General features: G+C 35.8%; 7 protein-coding genes, 1 non-coding gene and 1 pseudogene across 12 annotated transcripts; 3 read left to right on the top strand and 6 right to left on the bottom strand.

The window, feature by feature from the left end:
* Positions 1–300: 300 nt before the first annotated feature.
* Positions 301–1,798, top strand: C34D4.10 (CHASE2 domain-containing protein; the record flags this gene model as incomplete). Its single annotated transcript, NM_068714.2, has 7 exons — positions 301–435; positions 517–671; positions 724–914; positions 964–1,140; positions 1,187–1,401; positions 1,447–1,572; positions 1,620–1,798. 7 exons carry the CDS (start codon positions 301–303, stop codon positions 1,707–1,709), a joined length of 1,089 nt encoding a protein of 362 aa, NP_501115.1. The 3' UTR covers positions 1,710–1,798.
* Positions 1,788–6,815, bottom strand: nas-8 (Zinc metalloproteinase nas-8). Its single transcript, NM_068713.7, has 12 exons — positions 6,636–6,815; positions 5,971–6,110; positions 5,587–5,658; positions 4,600–4,736; positions 3,743–3,880; positions 3,610–3,692; positions 3,499–3,565; positions 3,282–3,390; positions 2,949–3,026; positions 2,790–2,893; positions 2,609–2,735; positions 1,788–2,128 (listed from the first exon to the last, which is right to left on the bottom strand). The coding sequence occupies exons 2-12, from the start codon at positions 6,062–6,064 to the stop codon at positions 1,926–1,928; spliced, it is 1,212 nt and encodes a 403-aa protein (NP_501114.2). The 5' UTR covers positions 6,065–6,110; positions 6,636–6,815; the 3' UTR covers positions 1,788–1,925.
* A 2,013-nt stretch (positions 6,816–8,828) lies between these two features.
* ssq-3 (Sperm-Specific family, class Q) lies at positions 8,829–10,110 on the bottom strand. Its single transcript, NM_068712.5, has 3 exons — positions 9,797–10,110; positions 9,021–9,749; positions 8,829–8,971 (listed from the first exon to the last, which is right to left on the bottom strand). Exons 1-3 carry the CDS (start codon positions 10,080–10,082, stop codon positions 8,871–8,873), a joined length of 1,116 nt encoding a protein of 371 aa, NP_501113.2. The 5' UTR covers positions 10,083–10,110; the 3' UTR covers positions 8,829–8,870.
* Positions 10,111–10,259: 149 nt separating this feature from the next.
* On the top strand, positions 10,260–11,257 carry ZC477.7 (BAR domain-containing protein). 2 transcript variants are annotated; one of them, NM_068711.2, is made up of 4 exons: positions 10,260–10,439; positions 10,600–10,831; positions 10,878–11,071; positions 11,121–11,257. In NM_068711.2, the coding sequence occupies exons 1-4, from the start codon at positions 10,381–10,383 to the stop codon at positions 11,218–11,220; spliced, it is 585 nt and encodes a 194-aa protein (NP_501112.1). In that variant the 5' UTR covers positions 10,260–10,380; the 3' UTR covers positions 11,221–11,257. The 2 variants fall into 2 exon arrangements, 1 of the variants encoding a protein (NP_501112.1); NR_131563.1 differs by having other exon boundaries at positions 10,381–10,439; positions 10,600–11,071; positions 11,121–11,220.
* A 516-nt stretch (positions 11,258–11,773) lies between these two features.
* Positions 11,774–13,521, bottom strand: ZC477.2 (Serine/threonine specific protein phosphatases domain-containing protein). Its single transcript, NM_068710.4, has 10 exons — positions 13,413–13,521; positions 13,299–13,364; positions 13,025–13,245; positions 12,905–12,980; positions 12,721–12,795; positions 12,515–12,676; positions 12,303–12,400; positions 12,142–12,256; positions 12,016–12,096; positions 11,774–11,972 (listed from the first exon to the last, which is right to left on the bottom strand). Exons 1-10 carry the CDS (start codon positions 13,491–13,493, stop codon positions 11,823–11,825), a joined length of 1,125 nt encoding a protein of 374 aa, NP_501111.2. The 5' UTR covers positions 13,494–13,521; the 3' UTR covers positions 11,774–11,822.
* A 75-nt stretch (positions 13,522–13,596) lies between these two features.
* Positions 13,597–13,617, bottom strand: 21ur-15641. Its single transcript, NR_056119.1, has one exon.
* A 363-nt stretch (positions 13,618–13,980) lies between these two features.
* ZC477.10 lies at positions 13,981–16,545 on the bottom strand (annotated as a pseudogene). Its single transcript has 9 exons — positions 16,492–16,545; positions 16,344–16,442; positions 15,612–15,820; positions 15,494–15,569; positions 15,381–15,449; positions 14,945–15,258; positions 14,389–14,503; positions 14,250–14,330; positions 13,981–14,196 (listed from the first exon to the last, which is right to left on the bottom strand). Coding segments are annotated over exons 1-9 (1,233 nt in total).
* A 72-nt stretch (positions 16,546–16,617) lies between these two features.
* On the bottom strand, positions 16,618–18,164 carry ZC477.3 (Coiled-coil domain-containing protein 51; the record flags this gene model as incomplete). Of its 3 annotated transcripts, none has more annotated exons than NM_001028434.5 (6): positions 16,618–16,994; positions 17,099–17,206; positions 17,288–17,377; positions 17,436–17,643; positions 17,693–18,019; positions 18,067–18,164. In NM_001028434.5, 6 exons carry the CDS (start codon positions 18,150–18,152, stop codon positions 16,839–16,841), a joined length of 975 nt encoding a protein of 324 aa, NP_001023605.2. The 3 variants fall into 3 exon arrangements, with proteins under 3 accessions (NP_001023605.2, NP_001023604.1, NP_001122832.1); NM_001028433.5 differs by having other exon boundaries at positions 17,270–17,377; positions 18,067–18,162; NM_001129360.6 differs by lacking the exons at positions 16,618–16,994; positions 17,099–17,206; positions 17,288–17,377 and adding an exon at positions 17,378–17,395 and having other exon boundaries at positions 18,067–18,152.
* A 288-nt stretch (positions 18,165–18,452) lies between these two features.
* Positions 18,453–20,339, top strand: rde-8 (RNase NYN domain-containing protein). Its single transcript, NM_068706.7, has 7 exons — positions 18,453–18,545; positions 18,592–18,691; positions 18,744–18,849; positions 18,898–19,326; positions 19,374–19,471; positions 19,516–19,598; positions 20,131–20,339. Exons 1-7 carry the CDS (start codon positions 18,463–18,465, stop codon positions 20,249–20,251), a joined length of 1,020 nt encoding a protein of 339 aa, NP_501107.1. The 5' UTR covers positions 18,453–18,462; the 3' UTR covers positions 20,252–20,339.
* Positions 20,340–21,545: the final 1,206 nt, after the last annotated feature.

Genomic DNA, 21,545 nt, shown 5'->3' with positions numbered 1-21,545 from the left:
TCATATGTTTGTTAATTTTATATATGATTAGTTTATAATTTCCATAACATAAACCTTACGGAGAAGGCCAGGAAATAGAACATTCGCAATAAAACATATTTATGGTACCTGTAAATAAATAGTTTAAAAATAATGCGAGGTGTACTGTAGCTGACGCATTTGTGCAAACACCGTCACGCAATGTTTCACACTTCCTCACAGATTTGTTTTTGGGATTTCCTTTTTTTGTGTTTTTCTGATTGTTTTCTTCCTTTTTATAAAAATCCACAGTTTTAAAATTTGTTTTTATGCGTATCAGATATGAATGTTTACAGAAAATGTCCAAAGAAACATCTTGGAAAGCGATTACTGCTGTTATCGCCCTTCTTGATTCTTCTGATTGTCATGATGGGAGGAATTGTATTCAATACGGAAGAGAAGCAGGAGAGATATTTGGTAAGATTATAATATATATTTTCTCTTGATCTCGTTGTGTTAATGTGAAAACCATGAAAAATTTAATAGATTGCAATTCAGACACCCGAAGAGCAAGAAGCTGAGTTTAAATCGATTATCGCAACGGTCAATTTCCTCTTTCGTCAGAGAAAGCGGGACGAACTGCAAAACGTGGCTATCATCTTGAAGAGCACATCGCTCGAAGATACTAATCGCTGGTTGTTTGACATCGAAGCGTGAGCAAATTTCCGATAAAGTAGACGAGTAGACAGTTTTTATTTGTTACAGGCAGCGCAAATCAAGAAATGATCTTCCGTTGTACATCTATCCGGAAATCAATAATTTGACCGAGTACAAGGAGCTCAAGAAGCTGAAACTTACATTCGAAAATGTCAAAATCCTAATGGTTCATAATGGCTCGGCTGTGATCTCGGATGTTCTTAAAAATCCTCTTGTCGGATTTTTAATCGAAGTGAATGGTATTTTTAATCCGAAAATATTAGTTCGAATATTATATTTCTCATTCAGATACTCAACATATTGGCGATGATTTCGGAGACTTCTACTATTTGGGTCAAGAGGTAATGAAGTTGGATAGAAATGTCGAGTGTGTGTGCGGTGGAATTTCGTATCAACGTCCCGAATACCTGCAACTGAGCCAAGACAACATTTTCTGGCCAGTCGGTGTTGAAACCTGCGATATTGGTAATTAAAGCATAATGTCCTAAACAATTTATTTTATTTCCTTAAGGAATCATGAGAAGTCGTACTGACTTTAAACCATTGGGATCTCTAGACCCATTGCTTGATTACCCAGCTCTCGCTCCAATCTGTATTCGTCCAGAAGTGCCAAGAATCTCATCCGATGCTGAACATGTTACCAACAAGTCGATCGGAGTGAACAAATTCGATGCAAAGCTTTTCACAGCTTCCAAGATGAACGAGACAGTTATGCTGGATTTGAAAGTGAGCACAATATTAAAACATTTCTTTCTATATAATTTTATTCAGGCCGCAAAACCAATGGCGATGCAGGATTGGAATAACTTGGAGAAGGAGGATATCAATGGGATCTACAAGTTTCCATTCAGCGGAAGTGAAGAGCTGAGCCACTATTTTGGAGAAAACGATTTTCAAGTGGGTGTCTCCTTTTTCTTAGAAATAAGCTCCCAATTATTTTGCAGAAAATCCTCGACCAGAGAGGTTACGACAATATCATCCCAATGTTCGTCCATGGACGCAAGGTCTACATCGTTCCAACAACCTCGATGTAAAACCGGGATATTCCTTGTTTCTAATTTTTATCTGTTGTTATTTGTTACTGTGTTTTTTGTTGTTTTGAATAAAATTCGTAAAAAGTAAAGAAGTGAATTCATAAGTAGATCAATCACAATTAAATTATGGCAAAACTGGAATTTTTGGAGGACATTGAAAGACATAGAATGCACAGAAAGACCGGAGTTTTAGGAATTAATTATTAATAATTTAGATTAACCATGCTGCAGATACGAAGTGCTCGACTTTGTTAGCAATGTATTACTGTAGTTCGGTGGTGATGCTTTTGCAGTTTGGAGAGCTTTTGGGGTACAGTAACCACACGAAAGAGAGCAAAATTCTTTCATTATTTGCTCGAAGAAAAATGATTTGCATCGATCAATCCAACGCCAGCAAAGGTTTGTTCGATCACGACAGTCTGAAAAATTATATATTTTTTAGTTCAATATTCTCCAAACATTTGTGAGTTTTCCGCCGGAATTTCGGTACTTGATCTCAACACGACCAATTTGCGTTAAATGAAAAAAGGTGCGCGCCTTTAAAGAGTATTGTAATTTAAAACTTTCGTTGCTGCAGACTTATTTTCGATTTTTCAAAGCTTTTTTTTCTATTTTAAAACGTATTAATAAATTTTTGCAAATCTTGAGAACAACTATTTCAAATCGATGAAAATTCCGTAGCAACGAAAGTTTGAAATTACAGTACTCTTTAAAGGCGCGCAGCTTTTTGACATGAAAAAATTTGCATAAAATTCGCAAATTTCCGCGTCTGTATAATAGTTGATTCCAAGATTTGTCTTTGTTGTTTTTACTTTCCATGTTTTATGATTGAAACTCGAAAGAGAAATTATTAAAAATTTCAGAAATCTCCTGAAAAACACCTAAAAAATTTCACTCACCATCTTCCACTACCGTAACCGATGGAGCTGGCACTGGAACAATTGTTTTATCAGTTGTCCCCACTACAGTTGGTGGAAGCTTCACATCACTGCATTGGTACATCAGATTCATTTTTAAGATGTCTATCTGAAATTATTATAATATTTAATTAGAATTCTAAACCACAGTTTTCCTGTTTACCGGACTAAAATCGATTGCTGCTCCAATAACAGCAGTCATTTCGGATTGTTTGGCAACCATAGTTTCGAAACCATTTTTGGAAAATGCCAATGAATCGTAGTGCACTAGAAGTATTTTGGAAAATAAAATGTTACGAAACAATTCAAAAACAAAACTCACTGATAGAATAATAATCATAAAGCTGTCCGTAATAAGAGCTCTCCGCCAAATCAACTTTTCCAAACTGATCATACGCTTCTGAAAAATTACTTTGACATGTGCGATTATTGAATCTTCAATATTGGCACAAATTGCCTGCCTATGTGCCTTAAAGAAGGCGACCTACATCTGTTTCGTGCCTACACAAAAGGATGTGTGATTTTTTCTGATTTTCAGTTGTACTTTTGAAACTCAAATGAAACGAGGATTTGCAAATCTATACTGTGCAAATACAAACATAGGTATTAGGTAAGCAAGTAGGCAGGTAGGCATGAGATAGGTACAAAGACTTACCCCTATCAATATTATGCCATAAAATTGTGATATGTTCGTCTCGATCCCATCTTTCGTGTTCGTGATAGAAACCTACCGAATGCATTAGTTCGTGGATTGCTGTGTCGTACTGAAACAGGTCATCGCTGATTTTTTTGCGAAGTTTTTAGAAAATTAAAGATTATCTTGTAATATTTAAAGCTATATAATTATTTTTTCTCAGAAATATTTTTCATACCTGCAAGCATCCATTGTCCAATGACAGCTCCTGCCTGCCTCCAGCTCTTCCAACATCCGAATAACATCTGGAAAATCCGTTTGGAACATATTCTGATATTTTACAACAAACCCATCGATCTTCCCAATGTATAAATAATCGTTGTCTACAGCGGTTCTAGGAACAAATCGAACGCAGGTTTTGTCGTGGTATGCCTGTAAACTTATAAATGAATACATCTAATAACAATATTCCAGAAACTAACCTGAAAGCTTCTAGCTAGAACTGCACGTTCTCTATCATTATATTGATTTGATATCACATAAGGTATTCTTCCATTTGGCCATTTTCGTGTACCAGTAATTACTCCATTTCTTCTTAAGCTTTCGCTGTTTTTTGGATCCTGTAATCGAGTTCTTCAAAATGGAAATTCTTTTTGTATCATAACATCTTTATAAATTGAGATAATATTTTCATCTCCAAACTAATGAAATATTGTTTTACAATTAGTCTATTCAATTATTTAAACTATGACTTGGCATTTGTGGGATAATGGTTTAATTTTCATCGTCTATCATATTGAAAAGAATATAGAAAGAAAGTCCAAAAAATTGCGTTCATTACAATTTAATTCGAAATGAAAGCGCAAAAACGCCAAGATGAGGGCAAAGGCTACTTTCAGATTTTGTTAAAAAAATTTCCCGTATCTATTGTAAACAGTTAGACTCAAACTGTCAAAGCAAGGATTCTCGACTTGGCTCCGCCCAGATTTTGGATTTCATGTGGTACCATTTTTCACAAAAACTAGGTTCTTGACATTTCCAGAGTTTCGATCAAAATTCCCAACTGTCAAAATTTTCTTTTTCAAATTTTGAACATTCCAAACAGTATTCTAAAAAAACACACGAGTAACCGGTTTTCCCGAGAATAATCGAATAGTTTTTTTTGGTTTAAACGGGGCAGTTTGTCTGGTTATGATGACATTGTCATCGATAGTTTTTCATAATGTATTCTCTTCATTTTAACATGCACTTCATTCCCAAATACTGCTATCCCGTGTCAAAATAGTGAAAGTCACGGGGGATTAGTGTGGGATTTTGACCCGATTAAAAATAAACTTACCAATTTCCAGGCAGCCTTTCCTCGGATATCTCCTTTTTTATAGACTTGTTTCCAGAGAATTGAACCAGCTGGCACGTGGTCTTCACCCAGCTTCTCACCATTTTTGAAGTCTTTCTCAGTCAGAAATGTCTCGTCATCTGAAAGTTAGAGGAGTATACTGTAAATATATATTTTTTTTGACGATCTAAAAACTGAATTATTTGTTTAACTGTCAAAAAGTCATTCTAAAAATTTAGAAAACTCTAAGTAACAAATGTCTATTGAAGGTATTTGCGTATCATTTTTGTGAAGAGGCGCTTTTCTAGTTTGAATAATGAAATTGAATTGGTCTCAAAGGAATTCCTGAAAAGTGCAAAATGTTCATTATCCTCTGATCTTCTCCCGAGACAGACTTTTTTGGTTCACTAAGACTGTCAAGCATCCAACAATTTGAAACCCAATATAGTCTTAGGAAGTGAGAGACAAACATCCCGTAAATGAGCAAATAAAAGTGCGAAAAAATGGGCTTCTCCCCTGTTGTTCTTGGCACAACACAAACACAACAAGTGTTAATTGGGTCTTGTCGTCGGCAGAAAAAGAGGAGTGGAAAAATGTGTGATCAGAAAACAAAACGATTGAGACGATATATGTCATCCGATTGATATTTGACACCACGTAAAGTGATGGTACTCATAATTTGTATTTCCGGAAATTTTTTAGAAGCGATCAAAGAGCGTAATGTGAGCTCGAGAGCAGTTTTCATTTTTTGACATAAGAACTGTCAGAAAAAATTTCGAGACTTAAAATTCCAAAAAAAAATGAACAGAATTTGAAGGTTTTTGAAAGTTTAATAGACAGAAAAAGCGAGACATATGAGGGAAAATTTAACGTTACAGTACTGTAGTTTTTCTAGAAATATTGTTTGAAGTGTTTTGAAGGCAACCGTTTAAAAATAAATGTTCAGTCATTATAAAAATTTGAAAACTCTAAAATCATACAAAATCTTACCATTCAAAGGTCTCAAAAAATCTTCATCAGTTAGGAATGTCTCACTTGAAGTGGATGGGGGCAAGAGATCTTCTGAAAAAAAGTGAATCATTATTGTAAAAGTCAGTTAGAAATTCGAAAAAATATACAGTTGTATTTGCTTGAAATTTTCAAAACGCCTTTAAATTAAGTTATGTAGGTCAATCTGAAATATTATTTACATTTTGGCAGGTTTAGAAGAAAATTTAAAATAATACATCTAGATATAACTTCAAAATTAATTTGCAAATTAATTTGCACTATAGAAATGTTTCTTATTCTGAATTTGTAATTTCAGAAAAAATTCAAATAGAATTTACAAAAATACTTTTCAATCTTGCTTGAAAATTCAATATTAAAACTCACTTTCAGCGGCATAAATTGGAATAATAATGACAAAAAGTGATAGTGATGATAGAAAAATTGTTATTTTATTGTTCAGCAGATCATTTCTGCGCATCTCGTGTTTCCACTGACGGTTCTTTTTGCATTCCGAATATTATAGTCTGAAATTTTATAATAAAAGAGTGTATTTTTTTATATAGAAAGTAGGCTTGTTACGGAGTCTTCTTTTTTCGCAAAAGATAATAGTTTTTTCTCAAATTTTCCACAGTTTTCTACTTTTTCACTTTTCTCTCATTTCTAAAAACTTTAACAGTAGAGAACAGTGGAAGATGTGAGAAACAGTTTTTTCTTTAGAGAAGTGAGAAGACTCTGTAACAGTCACTATGGGAAGCGTTTAGTTGAATTCTCAGGTTACATAAACAATTAATTTTATTGGCGCTCTCCTGTAATCCGTAAATTTTTTTAAGTAGGTACATCCCAAATACTACTTTTCATAAAAAACTATATTTTAATAACTTACAAAAATTACCTAGTCTCATTTTCAAATTAAGCATATGCTCTAATACAACATGTAATGCATTTAATAAAAAGTGTGGAGAGGCACCCTCAGAAAAAAAACCCAATCAAAAATTATAGATGAACACTAGTGTCAGTCGTCAAACTCTGAAATTCCTAGGCATACAAACCTTGGTGTCAAAATGTCGTCACGTTGCTCCAAATGTCTACAGTATGCTAAGATATGTGTCAAAAACGAGGAGATAACTGAGTGAGAGAAAGACAAAACACAGTGTTCTCCTTCTCTCGAGGGTCGAGATGTCTGACTCACGCGGAAACGGCAAAAAATGAATGGCACACAGATACCTTTCTGCTTCTCTAATCGATCTCTCCAGTTACCACACTATTTTCTCACGAACTTTCCGGTTCAGAGAGGCGGAGCTTAGGTTGTGCCTGCCGTTGAGACGCGGCCGGGAGGGGAATTTGCACATGGTTTTTTGAGGTTGACAGAATGAAGAAATTAAGAGATTTAGAGAGAATGACAGTATCGGACCGGTCTGATTCATGAAGAAACACGTACTTACGTGGTGACGTGCTGTTGAAAAAAAGGGTGTCATAGAGCCGATTAAGTCTCGATGGAAAGATGAGAAAGGCATTGAGAACTACAAGAAGATCAAGTAAAAGACACATATCACAGAGACTGAGAACCAATCATATCCCGATTATAGAATAGTTCAAACGAATTACATTAGTTAATTAATCAATTTGGGTTGATGGGAAACTAGGTTGAAAATTAACTCTGAAAATAACTATTTCTGAAGCCTTTAAAAGTTCAGATATTTAAAAGACTTTGTAATTTATCAAAACTTACACAAAAAATTTTGAATAGTCTACAAAATTGTAAGTTTTCATTTTGGCAATCTTTTATTCAGGATTATTAAACTTGGCTCATAAAAATCAGTATTAAGAATTAAAACATATTTATTAATTACTCATTCATCACAGTACTTTCTTCGAACTTCTCACCAGATCAGTATCTACATATCCAAAGGATAGGACATCAAGAGATCAGGAAAGTATTTTTTCAAAATCCCCAATGACAATACTTCACCTTTAAAAATAGCCATTCCAAAATATAAACGGATCCACTCAATTGGATGTTTGTTATCACTATGAATAGTTCTGTTCACATTGTTTGCACACACTCTTTTTTCCGTCTTTTGTAACGTCCAGAGACTAGAGTTGATGCAAAGATTGGAAATCATTTTAAATTTAAAGTCAATTTTTAGGAAAAACGTATTTCTTGTGATTAGAATACGACAAAATTGAAATTAGGAATACATTTTTAAAGTAATTCCCATGTAGGCACTAAAAAATTTTTTCGGCTGCCTTCAGGTATGAACGAGACCTGGACTTACTTTGTCATAAAAACAATATAACAATAAGTTATGATTTTTTCGTCTATAGGAAAATACTAAGTGAGCTTCTTTGGTTTCCAGAAGAACTCTATTTTTTGAAATTTAAAACCTTTATGGTAATTTGGCACAAAACGATTGATTCATTTTTCATGGTTTAAAGTTGGTCAAAAGTTATTTAATAGTCTAATTATTAATTATTTAATGATTTTCGTCAACTGCTTCTATCATCTCACTGGACTGCAACGGAAATAATGAAATAATGTGTTGATGCACCTTAGAATTCCAAACGTTAGCTAAAAAAATATGGCTGGAAACGGTAATGAAGCAAGAAACATAAACCAACAGTTCATAAAATTTTGATTGAAAGATATTTCACATTTCGTTTGCGCGATTCGTAAGTTTTCAGGATGACTAAAAGATCAGATCTCTCTGTATAGGAAATGGGATTCTTCGGAACTGATGGTTGATCGTAATTTGCACTATTCTATTTACACGTGCTCGCTCTTGCACAACTCACTTTCTCACCGATCTTTTTTCCGATTGCTGTCCAAAAAATCATATTCCAGTTGTTGTTTTTGTATTTGTTTACTCTCGATTCTCTCTTTCACTATTGCCTGAAGATTCTCTCGTGTGTCGATCACAGAACCACTAAACGAGCGGAAGTTTGCTTGAGCACAGGAAACGAAGGAACGGTTATTGTTTGACAAAAGAATTTAAAGAATTATGGCGAGAATGAGAATGCTCAGACCGGACAAGAGAACAGCGTACTTTTTAGGATACAACACACAACACACACTTACACTGACTTTTTTGTAAATTCGGGATTCAAAAAAGAGGGAAAATTAATTTCAAGTACAAGATTAGGTTTTTTAGCGTCAAGCTTTGGCACCCCGAATGACAACTATTCCATATTATTGGGAACAGTTCAGCTCATCGATGCATGTAAGAACAAAAAACAACAATAAATTCAAAATCATCATTTATAAATCATCCATTATTTTAGTGCAATTATCTTGGAGCAAAGTAAGCAGAAGTAGCTCCGCCTCCACCACCGCCGCCGCCACCGGCTCCCATGTAAACCGACTGTCCGGGGATACCTCCACCGCCTCCTTAAAAAGGCTAGGTTATAGATATGCTTTGCAAAATGAATAAGTATACCTCCACTTTTGGCTCCACCGCCACCACCTCCAACTGGTCCTCCACCAACTCCGAAGTATGCCGATTGGGCGCCAGCTCCTCCACCTCCCATAGCTCCAGATCCAACACCGAAGTAAGCCGATGTGGCCCCACCTCCACCTCCTCCTCCCATCGCTGATCCAGATGGAGGTGGTGGTGCTCCTCCAAAAGCTGATGGTCCACCTCCCATTGCAGTCATGGTACTAGCTCCTCCTGGAGCACCTCCGACGGCTGTCATGGTCGAGACACCACGTGGTGCTCCTCCCACAGCAGTCATTGTCGAAGATCCACCAATTGGTGCTCCGCCAACCGCAGTCATCGTGGATGACCCTCCCATTGGTGCACCACCGACAGCTGTCATTGTTGATGCTCCACGTGGGGCTCCTCCAATTGCGGTCATGGTAGACGCTCCGGATGGAGCTCCGCCAACAGCAGTCATGGTGGAAGCTCCAGATGGCGCTCCTCCAACTGCAGTCATTGTTGATCCTCCTCCCATTGGGGCTCCACCGACAGCTGTCATCGTTGATGCTCCACGAGGTGCTCCTCCGATAGCGGTCATGGTTGAAGCTCCCGATGGCGCTCCACCAACTGCAGTCATTGTGCTTGATCCTCCAACAGGGGCTCCACCAACAGCCGTCATGGTTGATGCTCCGCGAGGAGCTCCTCCGACAGCAGTCATAGTCGAAGACCCTCCAGCTGGTGCCGCTGGTGCTAAAAATCTTAAAATAAGATTGTTCCCTCTGGAAATTTAAACTCACGTGTAGCAAAGTATCCTGCATCATTTGAAGCAGCTGGTGGTGCTCCATAGCCACCTCCACCTCCAACTGGGCCTCCTCCGACACCAAAGTAAGCGGATTGAGGTCCACTGGCAGCGCCTCCGGCTCCAGCTCCCAAGTAACACGACACTCCAGGTGGTGGTGCACCACCTCCTCCAGCTGACTTGTTTCCACCGCCTCCTCCAGCAGGTCCTCCTCCGACTCCGAAATATGCTGATTGAGCTCCAGCATTACCTCCGCCAGCGACTCCGAAATAAGCAGACGTCATTCGATTCTGTGGTCTTCGAATATGATATGAGGAGATTTAGTGAAAACTTCATGCTTATATTGCACTAAAACGTCCTCTGACACCATGAACCAGTGACCACCTTTTCACGGTAAAAGGTCATTTGATGAAAAATGTTGGTGTTTCCTGAAACATTTTGTTTTTTTTTGCTCACGCCCAAGGCCATTTGGTGAAACGTGATAAAACATTATATTTTGAAAAAACAATTTTATTACTTCATTATACTTGTCTCGAAGTTACTCGGACTTCTCATCTTCATCGCTTCCTAATCAACATCATCATGTTTGGACGTCTGAAGCAGAAAGTTAAGGAAAAGACTGGACGTGCCAAGGCGACAACGTAAGTGACTGAAGGCTTTAAAGGTACATGCGTCCGCGCAAATGTCCGCTTTTGCTGGCCTAATTGTAAGAGAAAACAGCTGAGGTGTTTTTTCTAGCAACCGCCTATTCAGATAATTTTCGCATGGTATAGAAGCTCGTTATTTACATTAAATTTTCAGTCTTCCCGCAGAAGTGGACGATGCGATGGGCTACTTCAAAAATCTGACGCCACGTGTCAAGGACCTTCACAAGAGCATGACAAACTTGGAAGATATTAGCAAGTGGCAGAAGAAAGCCAGTTTCTCTGGCACCCTTGAGAATTACTCGCGTCTCGGTGACAAGATCAATGTGAAACCATTTATGGATGCTGTTGATGTTAGAATGGGTGCCGAAGCTGATGCCGTGAAAGGGGTATGAAGCTACTGATGCACGATGGCTCACAGACTAGTCATTCCAGGTTCTCGCGATTTGTGAAAAATACAAGTCATTCTACCAAAACGAGGGAAAACTCCACGCGGACAGTATCGCAAACTTGAATAGAACTCGGCTCGACATGGACAGTGCAGCGGATAAGTATGCGAACAACGAGAATGAAGTTAACAAGACTCGTTTGGATAACAGTACCAAGGAATTTGAAGTGGCTTGGGAGAGGTTTGTAGGCCTTTCGTAGGCACCATATCCTTATTTCAATGTGTTTCAGAATGCGAGAACTGGCGAACGGAATCAAGACAATTGAATCGAACCATTCTTCCTGGCAAGACAATCTGATGAAGGAGATTAAAGTGGCGTTGCGTAAATGAAGAAAATCCTCTTTGCAAATAAAGATTTTCTACATTCACTTATTTTTATTCGGCTTTATATTTTCCAGATTGAATAAACTGTAACTGTTTCCAACATTTCGATATTAATTTATGATTCAAAGAGTTGGATTACCAATCTAAAATTAACAGTTTTAAACGTAACTGATCATTTTCAAAATAAACTACGAAAACATGCAGTAAAGGATGATAATTCTGAAAAGTCAACTCCGAACCGTTAGTCCTCCTTTAAGTTACGATTATTAACAAAATATAACTTGAAACTGTTTAGTTTTGCACTTGTCCCAACAGAATTTGTATTCCGAATGTGTACATGTATTTTCAGGAAAGCTGAAAAATTCTGACATCGAAAAAAAATTAAGCCTGCCTTGTAGGCATGAAGGGGAACGTTTATTCAGAAATTCTACATGTTTCTTGGTAATTTTTTTTTGTAAATTTGCTCTCGATTTTTGATTTTTCAGAAATCAATTCGACGCCGGAACTTCTGACTCTTTACTGCTTTTCATTCCTCTATAATAAAATTAAATTAAATGCACACTATGAAAATTTATTTTTAAAAATACAGTAAAAATACAATCAAAACTTCATGGACCTTTACTTGACATAGTGTTACACTCAGAAGTCATATCGGAATGATGTGCTTTCTCTTGAACTTCTGCTTTTGACTGCTGTGGCAACAAACTGATGATTGTAATTTTAGCGTTCCCGTCAATTTTGAGCACTGCTCCGTAATTCTGAATTAATATGAATTTGTGCATAAACGTGTTCAACTAATACCGATTCATTTTGAAATCCAGTAGAATTGAATATAGTAATCAATCGTTTCTCAGAAAAGAATCGATACCCAAATGGTACTTTCTAAAATACTTTATTTCGAATTTCCTCATTAATCACATTTCTTACCATATGACTTCTTATAATTAATTTTAAATTGAATTTCTCGCAAAATTGTGTCACAGCAGCTTCATTGTACATGACAGACATATTTCGAATCACGTTGAATTCATATTTTGGTTTTCTGAAGTTGTTTTCATTGGAAGATAACTTTAAGTGATTCACTGAACCTTGTGGGAATATGAATAAGATCAAAATCCAAAGTATCGGCGAAAAGCAGGTCGGTTGCCAATGGATCCTCAGTGGCATCCTTAAGTGGTCGTTTTATCTGTAAACCAAAATACTGAATACAGTGTCTTGAGGTAGCGAAGTAAAGTAGTGTTAAACGACTAAAATGTATAAATTCAAAAAGTTCACTGTACGATCGTTTATGAAAACTTACCTTTCTAATATCTTCCCATGAAGTCAAACGAGGAGAAATTCCTCCATGAACACACAATATTTTCTGGCCAACAACCGCCGCCAATGGCATCCAAGAAAACGCTTCGTTGAATTTTTTATGAATCTTCTTGAAGTGATTTGGTGAGAACGTTTCCATGACACCCTGAAATAAAATTTTGAGGAAATAGCCAATAACAAGGTTATCACCAGAAATTCACTACTATTAACAGAAGGACACTCATGAGGTCCACGGAGAAGAATGTATTTCTGAGGAAAGCAGATCTGAAATGTATTATCAATGGAAAAATCTTGCAACATGTTATGAATTTTCTACTAATCAAACAATTTTTAAAAACATAAACTTTCTCCCATAAAAAATGAAAAAAAAAACCTTGAAAGCAAAAAGAAGACAAATGCATTCAATCGATCGAGGACCTTTGTCAATATAATTTCCAAGAAAAACATATCTGAATATTAAATATTTAAAATTGTTTTCCGCTCCTTCATTCACTTGTCTCTGACAAACTGTCTTGTACTAAAATTTGACTTCTGCTCATCAGTGATATCCTGTTCAGTTCTTGCCAACAAAGCTCGATATAAATCGTGAAAATTACCATGAACATCTCCAATCACAGTAACTGGAGCACTGACTTCCATCAGATTTTGTTCTTTTTTAAACTCATCAATAACTGCTCGACAGACCGACCAGACTTCATTTGAAGATAAATTGTTCTAAAATTCAAATTTAACTAAACATTATATTTTCTGCAGGTAGCGTAGTTTACCTTTGATCGTTTCATCACTCTTCCAGGTTGAATCATTTTCTTCAAAAACTCAAATGGCTCGAATTGCTTCAAAAATAATCAAGTTGAACTGGACAACAATCAATGCAAAGTTACATTATTGCCTGTCGAAGGCTGCATTCCTTCTTTTTCTCCTTTTGATGAGTCTCCCAAGTTGAAATCTTTTTGAGAATCCATTGTGGTTTTCGAATGATTTAAAATTGAATTGCACAAATAAAATTGGTCGTAGAAAATTTATAAGAGGGGATAGGAAAAATGGATAAAGTTCACGAAAAATTAAATTTGGTGTTTAAATGTTCTGTTGCAGAAAATTGCAACAGCTCTATGTGACATTGTTTTGAAACAGTAAATGTTTCAAAATAACAGTACTGAAAAGGTCAACGAGTTGGGGTAATCTTCCAATAACTGATGAAAGTTTCTGAAGGATCTGCAAAAAATGTTCAAACCAAGGCATTTCCCAGTGAGATTCAAGTTCAAAGAAAACGAGTTGAGATGTGGATTTATTCAATAATAATATGTATTAAAATGAGTGTAATTTTAAGATGTTGATTTGACTTTGTCCGTGCCGGATTCGTTATCGTATATTGAACTGAACATAAAATTAGGAGGATTTATAGTTTTGAACCTACGTGAACTTTTTAGAAGGCGGCTTTTGCAATTCCGTCTACTTATTCTCTTGCTCCTTTTCAGCAGTTTCCTTACTTGCTTTCTTAACTGGTTCCTTAACATATTTTGAATTCTCCGCACTTTCAATATTCTTTCCAGGCTCTTCTGCTTGCTTTCTCTTATCTTCTTTCCATCTTAGCTTATGAGCACTTGGTTTCATTTGAACAACCGAGCAAGCACCGTTCTTATCGACTCGCAAGAATGCGGCTTTGTTCTAGAAGCAAGTTTCTATTACTGTTCAAGTACCGTTCATTTGAGAGAAATTACTTTGTAGTTACTATAAGCAGCAGCGGAAAAAATTGTGATCAACTTTTTGTCAGCAAGAAAACGGAATCCATTTGGCGGAACCTGAAAATGTGAATATTCAATAAAAACTATTCAAAAATTTTCCTATTTTTTAACTAACCTCTTGAGATCTCACAATCAGATCAATTTGTGTCTTTTCACAAAATTTTAAAACTGCTTGATCAGTGTAATACTTGTGCTTTTCTGGATGTTCAAAGTTCAAATACAGAGCACCGCTGTAAATGAAAATTTGACGTAAATTGAGAGCAAAATCATTTGATTATCAAAAAGTACGACAATAACAAATATGAATTTTTTAAATTTAACTGTACATCTAGAAATATTAATTTATTCACTAATCTGAAAGGTGACCAAGATTTTGATTAATGCCGGGGTACTGTAGTGGAACCAGTAGGATAATCTACGAGTATTTTAGCTATACTGTACATTTAGTAAGATAGTAATTGGATATTGTATGGATATTGATTTGGAATGAGTGTTTCCGTAGGGGTACTGTAGATGAGTAATAAAATTTGATGTAGACCAATCGGAGACAAATTGCATAAATATTGAAAAGAAAAACTTCAATTTGGATTATTTCAGATACGCTACTCCACAGTTCTCTAGCACTACTGTTTCATTAATTCTATTTTTTTTTAACTAAAAGAAAGCCTCACCCAAGATCTCCGTCATCTTTTTCCAATGGGGTGGCATACAACAAATCATGAGAAATTGGATGAATATTATCAATTTTCGTAGTTTTAGGAATCGAAAAAAGAAGAAACGATTAGTAAATCTACACAATGCACTCAAAAACTCGTACTTTCTTGATTTCACCTAATGAAGATTGTACATTATTTGAAATTCCACTATGAACACATAGAATCTTCTCACCAACCAATGCTGCAACCGGGAGCAAACTGAACGCAGTCACGAATTTTGCATAAATATCATCTCCAATTCCTCCAGGGAACCGGTCACGGAGTTGATTCTAAATTTGTTAATAAAGTATCACAAAAAAATTGGATACAAATAAAGTATTTTTTCCTTGGTTAAAAATATTAACTATTATGATTTTTTAAATATGTTTTTAAAATAAACGAATGAATATACCAGAAATACTGGAGAAGGCGATGCTTCTTGCTGACCACGAAGAAGAACGTATCGACTACTGAAGAGAACCTAAAACATTTGTGAAGTACTGTAAGTGATAGTAGAAAAAATACTTTCAATCCGAATAAAAGACATATGGTTTCCAAATTGAAAGTTCCATTTTCAGTATAATCTCCGAGAAACACAAATCTAAAAATTACTTGTATGTTCAGATAAGTATTGCAAAATTACTTTTCAGTCGCGAACACCTGCTTCCATCCATCTTCTTTTTTACTTTTCTCATTTTTTATGTTCAAAATTCGGATTAAATCTTGAACTTGGCCGTTCAAATTACCAACTATTGTAATAGGCGGGGAAACATTGCGCAATGGTTTTTCTGCTCGAAACAATTCGATGACATCATCCAGAATATGTAGAATATCATGGGCATAATAGTTTACCTGAAAAATGTTAGAGAAGTGCAAGATTCAAGGATGGAAACATTCGTATCAACGGGGCGCATGGCAATGAATTTTCTGAAACAGTGGTAATGCGCTCCACGGACAATTGAATATTCTCCGCCTCCGAACCATGGGTCTCGTTAGGTATTTCTCAGAAAAATCGTAAATCCAAACGTTTTCAATTAGTTTCTCCAATTTTCGAGCATTTTCCGTATTTTTTGTTATTCCGTTGTTTTTAATTATTTTTATGTCGTAATAATGATGTTTAAAAGAATGCATGGTAAGTTGAAAAGATAATTTTATTTTCATCAAATTCGGAATTAACATTAAAAACAACGGGAAAATTCTCGAAAATTGCGAAATGGACTACAGTAATTGAAAACGTTTCTATTTCCCAACGAGACCGATGCATTGGAGGCGGAGCGTTAAACTTGAAGGCGCACATCGAGATTTAATAAAAAAAAGAATAAAAAATTGCCAAATCGTTTCGAGACCTTCACCGAATACAGTAATATCCACTTACCCCACCGTATTCCTTCCAATTTGCAATTCTAAAATGTTTTATAATAAATTCCACCAGATCATACCGTTGACCTTCATCTTTTTTCAACTTTACGGTGCTCTGAAACCAATTTTTCTCAGAAATCTCGTGCTCACTTCTAAATACTCACACTTTTTACACTTGGTTTCTTGCTTGACAAAACTTCTGCAGACACTTTCTTCATTGCAATTACGATACGAAAATAATTATTTTTGATCTTTGATGGTGATTGTTTAAAAAAAACAAGTTCACAATAAAAGTGATAATCGATCGATTTTATTTATATTTTTCAAAAATTTTCGGAAAAAGATTACATAAGTGATAAACTTGTCTACTAAATCACCCGTCGAGGGAAACGTTCTCTAGAAATTACATTGTAACATTCTTTTGGCAGCACGTGAATATATATACCGGGAATACAATTGAAGTAATGCAAACAAATCTAAACGAAATTAAAATGAGTAAAAAGGTCGAAGGCTAATCTCCTCGGAATACGGCATAAAGCCACGGAGCAGTTACGGCGACAGCGGTATAAATGACAACAACAGTCAGAAGTGTTCGCAATTTCATTTTTGATTCAATATTCTTTTCGGTCTGCTCGAGAAGTCGTTCCATGTCGCTTCCAACGTATACCTAAAGCAAACTTTATATTTTAACATTTCAAAACTTTTGTCTGAAATTTTTAGTTAATTGCTTTCTAAATCACAATAAAACTCTAGAATCGCTTTAAAACTTACGACTGATGTTGGGTCTGCATCTAACGCTGCTTCTAACTGAGCCAACCGTGATAGTTCCCGCATTTCTTTGGAAAGACGAGCATTTTCTTCTCGAATCGTTGTCAGAAGCTGCAAAGAAGATTTTTATGACTTCTCACTTTTCGAATCAATTTTTTTTAAAACTGCGCATACCTTATCAAGATCACTGACCTTCTTCACATCAGATTCTGGCAGTGCGTCAGTTGGCTTCACTCCATCTACTTGTAGAGCTTTTCGCATATCCGCAAGGAAAATTGCGACCTAAAAACCATAGAATAACTACGAATATTGTTTTGGATAATGCGGAAAGAGTGTTTACATTCTCGTTTTGCTCTCCAATCGCTTTGGCCATTTCACTCATTTGAGCTCCTCCTATTGGAAGCATTTCTTTCAGTTTTCTCATTCTCAGCTCATTTCCAATCGAAGTTCCAGCGATTCCGAGAAGTGCTCCAATTAGAGATGCAGAAACTCCCCACCATTTTGTTTTTTCAGCACGTTCTCTTTCTCTTTCGTGGCTTGATCGTACTCTGAAAATAATTTACAATTAATGATCAATTTTAAAACGTAAAGTGAAACCTCATGGAAAGTTGATGGAAAGCTTCACGTTCCGCAGTTTCCAGTCCTTCGAATGAATTCAGCAGTTCTCGTTCTTTTTTAATAATTTGATGCTCCTCAGTTAACAATTGAAGATATTTATCTTCTCCTCTGCTGGTTCTATCCAAATCGAAATGTATTTCTTTTAGACGAGACTGTAGATTGTTGATCTCCGACTGTTTTTCCCGGCGAACCAGCTGAGCCTCACTCAACTTTTTTTCCCACCTCATAACTTCTTCTTGAGCTTGCCGAACAGTTTTAACACCAATGAACTCTTCATAAACGTCCACATATTGGTCGATTTTGCCCCTGAAATTCAAAAATCAATTTATTTTTCTTTGAAAATAGACTACTACCTGACTTTTGTTGGTTCCTGTGCATTTGTACTGTATTTATAATGTTTTAGCCATCGAATATTTGATCCTAAGCGACGTGTGAGCATGTTTACAGCTCGGTTTAAACTATTTACATCAGATGGACGTACTCACATCGAGAATTGCGCCAGCAAGTTTGATGAATGCGCCAGCAGTGTGACAAAGGCGCACAAGTTTTGCATTATCTTTTTTGAACGCAGAAAATTTAAAAAAGAGCCGTTTTTTCTTGAATTTTACAAAAATAAATGAATAAAATTCCAGATATGTATCTCTGAACATATCTCTGAACATTTTTACGATATTGCTTATAACCTCAATTTATTTGAACGTTGCTGAATTTCATTATTAATCTGATTATTATATTTCAGATTACTCATAATGACATGTGGAATTTCGGAGACTGACAAGAAAGAGTACGATGCGTTGGAGTGCAAGAATATAACACTTGAGAAGTTTTGCAGGTTAGATAAATATTTTTCGAATATATCTGCAATTGGATTTAAATAGTAATCGACTCACGGAAAGACTAAAATGTGAACGTATGAGGAATCAGTATCTGCAAGCGTGCCCAGAAGGAAAGGATCAATTCAGTAGTGTCATCAAGTTGGTAAATAATTAAGTACCATTCAAATATAATTTTGTATTCACAAAATTTACAGTATTCCGTTATTCCTAACTCAGTTGCTCGTACAATTGTTATTGATGGAGCTAACGTGATGCATTGCGGATCTGGTTATCCCGACAGAAGAGAGAATAGCAAATCATGTATGCACAAAATATACTTTTCCCCGGGCCTCACCAAAGATTTTTCAGCTCATATTCCGGATGTGATGCCTCTCCTTTCACTGATCCGTTTCTTCGTCGTTCGCGATTTTGAAGTTTTTGTTGTAATTTCCCGTAAATATGCGAAACAAGATGCAACAAACTTCAAATCTGCAATTGATAGGCTTATCGAAAATCATCTCTGCGTTGTCGTGCCGAGTTCGAATCTCGACGATTCCGTGGCATTGCAGTTTGCATCTCAAATCAATGGTGTTGTGATTACTACCGATCAATATCGAGATCATGCATCAGACAGTCTTCGTTTTAATACAATTGTCCGAGAAAATCGACTTGGAATTAAATGGGAAAACGTTAAATGCAAAAATACCAGAGCTCCAAACATTGAAAATGACTATGTACCTTCAAAGCGTGTTGTATTCGTTAATGAAAGAGAATCATCGTCAAGAATGTCGGAAAACGGTGAGATTCTTGTCAGAATAATATTTTTTAAAGAAAACATAATTCAGATGTCAAAATGCGGCTCTATGCAGTTCCAGATCATATTCAATATGAAATAACTAAGGAACGTCGTGTGCTATCCGAACCTGAAAAGAAAAAATCAAAAGTAAGAATTATACATCTCTGCTTAAAATATTCGGGTATTTACAGACGATGGCCCTTCTGAACGATCTTCTTGCGTACGGACGCCAAAATTGTCCTGGTGTCATTGAGGAGATTTTGAAGAAACCAGTGTATGTTTTTTGAAATGAAATCCGAACATTAGAAGAAAAGCTTATAAAAAAATTATAATGAATCTGTTAAGATCAATTTTAACTAATGAAAAAATCAGTGAAAAAGTTTGTGATATTAGAGTCACAAAAACGGTTCCCAGTCGTATTGTATTTCAAAACTGTCATTGGTGTCGACTTTCCCATAATTTTTCATAGTTTATTGATTTAAAAACTCAAAAATAACAATAAAACCATTTAAATTTTAACAAATAAAATGCAAAAACTATGAAAATAAAATGAAAATTACGCAACGACGAGGGTTTGAGATTACAGTACTAATTAAAGGCCCACACCTTTTATTTAACAAAAAATTCTCGTGTCGAGACCTGGTACCGTATTTTTGACGCAAAATTTCGCGTCTATTGAGACAATTTATAATTAAATTTAATTGCAAAGATGGAAAAATTAATTTAATTATATTTTGTTTAACCGGTTAAAACCTAGCCTCACAGTTGTTCAATTCTATAGAAAAAAATAATTTATTATTTTTCAGGCATGTTCCCAACGACCACTCTACACAACAACCACAGCCACCTGAGCAACCAATTCGTCGAGTTGATATTGCTGATGAAGAGCACATTGCTGTTTACGTTGGTGATGGTGATGAGTGGTGAATTAATGTATTCAATTTGTTAATATATTTCCATTTTGATTATACTGAGATCTCACAGAAATTTTGAAAATAAATAGTCTAACTCTCGAGAACGAGTTAATCTTAATTCAAACCACAAAAATAGTTTTGGAGGAACAAAAAATGTTTACAATGAAATCGGATACTTCACAACGAGCAATGGACATGTAATCTGATATTGATTTGTTTCATGAATCCCTTCCAGCGAACTTCAGGAGTAAACTGTCAACTGTTGAAAAATGTCTTATTTTAGATGATTTTTTGTTGGTTTCTTTTGATTTTCCCATTTGAAATTTATTGAAGAGTGGGTGTAACGTGTCAGCGTTTTTATTTTCATCTCATGCTCCAAAAAATAGAGCACATCTGGACGATAAAACGCCCCCAAATGCTCTCTCCATGAGCAGTGAGCGCCCTCGTTATAATCGTTCAATATAACACTTTCTGGTTTTTGATAAAAACTATCTTTTTTGAATTTTTAGATCTATATAATCTGCGAAATCTCTGGAAAACGCGACAAACTGATTTTACAAAAAAATCTAACCTCACAATCGCCTTACTGTATTATAGAGTTGCAGAAAAATGCATCTTTCAGAATCGTCGTGAAAATGCGCTTCGCGGCCAATTGAGAGCGCTCCGCCTCCGAAATATGGGTCTCGTTAGGTATTTTGCGGCAAACTTTTTTATTAGTATTTTCAAATGATAATCGTCAATTTTTTTTCCATCAATTTCCGTATAAAGATGATGAAAACATGACAAGAAAGATTGAATCTGCTTGAAATTTGCAAAACATTAATGAAAACGTTTTAATTCGAGGTGTTGCCGCCAATACCTAATGAGACCCATGGTTAGAGGGCGGGCGTGTTCTCGTCGATTTCAAATAGATATGTTCCTGCTACCCTATAATACAGCGAAGTTTTCTTCAGTCTCAGAATCAGCACGTGCTGTTCAATATCTTAATTCTTCCATTCAGATAGATAATCTACAGGATTTCAACAATGATTCACTTGTTCATTCGAATGCTTCAATGATTTTCATTTCTTTTCTTGATGTTAATCATCTTTTCGTTACGGTCATCTGAACATTATATTAGACCGGATTCAACAGGATACGCCTATTGGATTGTCAAGATATTTCGTTTAAGCTTTAAAGTTTTAACTAGAGATCTCTAGAGAAACTAGAGAGACCTGTTCCTTGACTTACCAATTCGTTATCACTTCTCAATCAACTTTTGCAACTTTACTTCATTTGTTGCAAGTTCTCAGGTCATTGTGTCCCTT

The sequence above is a fragment of the Caenorhabditis elegans genome, chromosome IV (genome assembly GCF_000002985.6).
Source record: "Caenorhabditis elegans chromosome IV".
NCBI classification, from domain to species: Eukaryota; Metazoa; Nematoda; class Chromadorea; order Rhabditida; family Rhabditidae; genus Caenorhabditis; species Caenorhabditis elegans.
Note: the sequence above shows the minus strand (reverse complement) of the source record. Positions and strands in the feature narration are given on the sequence as shown.

Bases quoted from the DNA above. Each gene is read 5' to 3' on its own strand.
- rde-8 (NM_068706.7), top strand. From the start codon at position 18,463: ATGACATGTGGAATTTCGGAGACTGACAAGAAAGAGTACGATGCGTTG. The intron at 18,546-18,591 runs GTTAGATAAATA...GGATTTAAATAG, and splicing joins ACACTTGAGAAGTTTTGCAG to TAATCGACTCACGGAAAGAC. The intron at 18,692-18,743 runs GTAAATAATTAA...CAAAATTTACAG, and splicing joins TCAGTAGTGTCATCAAGTTG to TATTCCGTTATTCCTAACTC.
- ssq-3 (NM_068712.5), bottom strand. From the start codon at position 10,082: ATGACGTCTGCTTATTTCGGAGTCGCTGGCGGAGGTAATGCTGGAGCT. The intron at 9,750-9,796 runs GTGAGTTTAAAT...TAAGATTTTTAG, and splicing joins TGCAGGATACTTTGCTACAC to CACCAGCGGCACCAGCTGGA. The intron at 8,972-9,020 runs GTATACTTATTC...AGCCTTTTTAAG, and splicing joins CGGTGGAGCCAAAAGTGGAG to GAGGCGGTGGAGGTATCCCC.
- ZC477.2 (NM_068710.4), bottom strand. From the start codon at position 13,493: ATGGATTCTCAAAAAGATTTCAACTTGGGAGACTCATCAAAAGGAGAA. The intron at 12,981-13,024 runs GTGAATGAAGGA...TTTAATATTCAG, and splicing joins AGACAGTTTGTCAGAGACAA to ATATGTTTTTCTTGGAAATT. The intron at 12,401-12,514 runs GTAAGTTTTCAT...TTTGGTTTACAG, and splicing joins CATGGGAAGATATTAGAAAG to ATAAAACGACCACTTAAGGA.
- ZC477.7 (NM_068711.2), top strand. From the start codon at position 10,381: ATGTTTGGACGTCTGAAGCAGAAAGTTAAGGAAAAGACTGGACGTGCC. The intron at 10,832-10,877 runs GTATGAAGCTAC...TAGTCATTCCAG, and splicing joins AAGCTGATGCCGTGAAAGGG to GTTCTCGCGATTTGTGAAAA. The intron at 11,072-11,120 runs GTTTGTAGGCCT...AATGTGTTTCAG, and splicing joins TTTGAAGTGGCTTGGGAGAG to AATGCGAGAACTGGCGAACG.
- nas-8 (NM_068713.7), bottom strand. From the start codon at position 6,064: ATGCGCAGAAATGATCTGCTGAACAATAAAATAACAATTTTTCTATCA. The intron at 5,659-5,970 runs GTGAGTTTTAAT...ACTTTTTTTCAG, and splicing joins TCCAATTTATGCCGCTGAAA to AAGATCTCTTGCCCCCATCC. The intron at 3,693-3,742 runs GTTAGTTTCTGG...ATAAGTTTACAG, and splicing joins TTCTAGCTAGAAGCTTTCAG to GCATACCACGACAAAACCTG.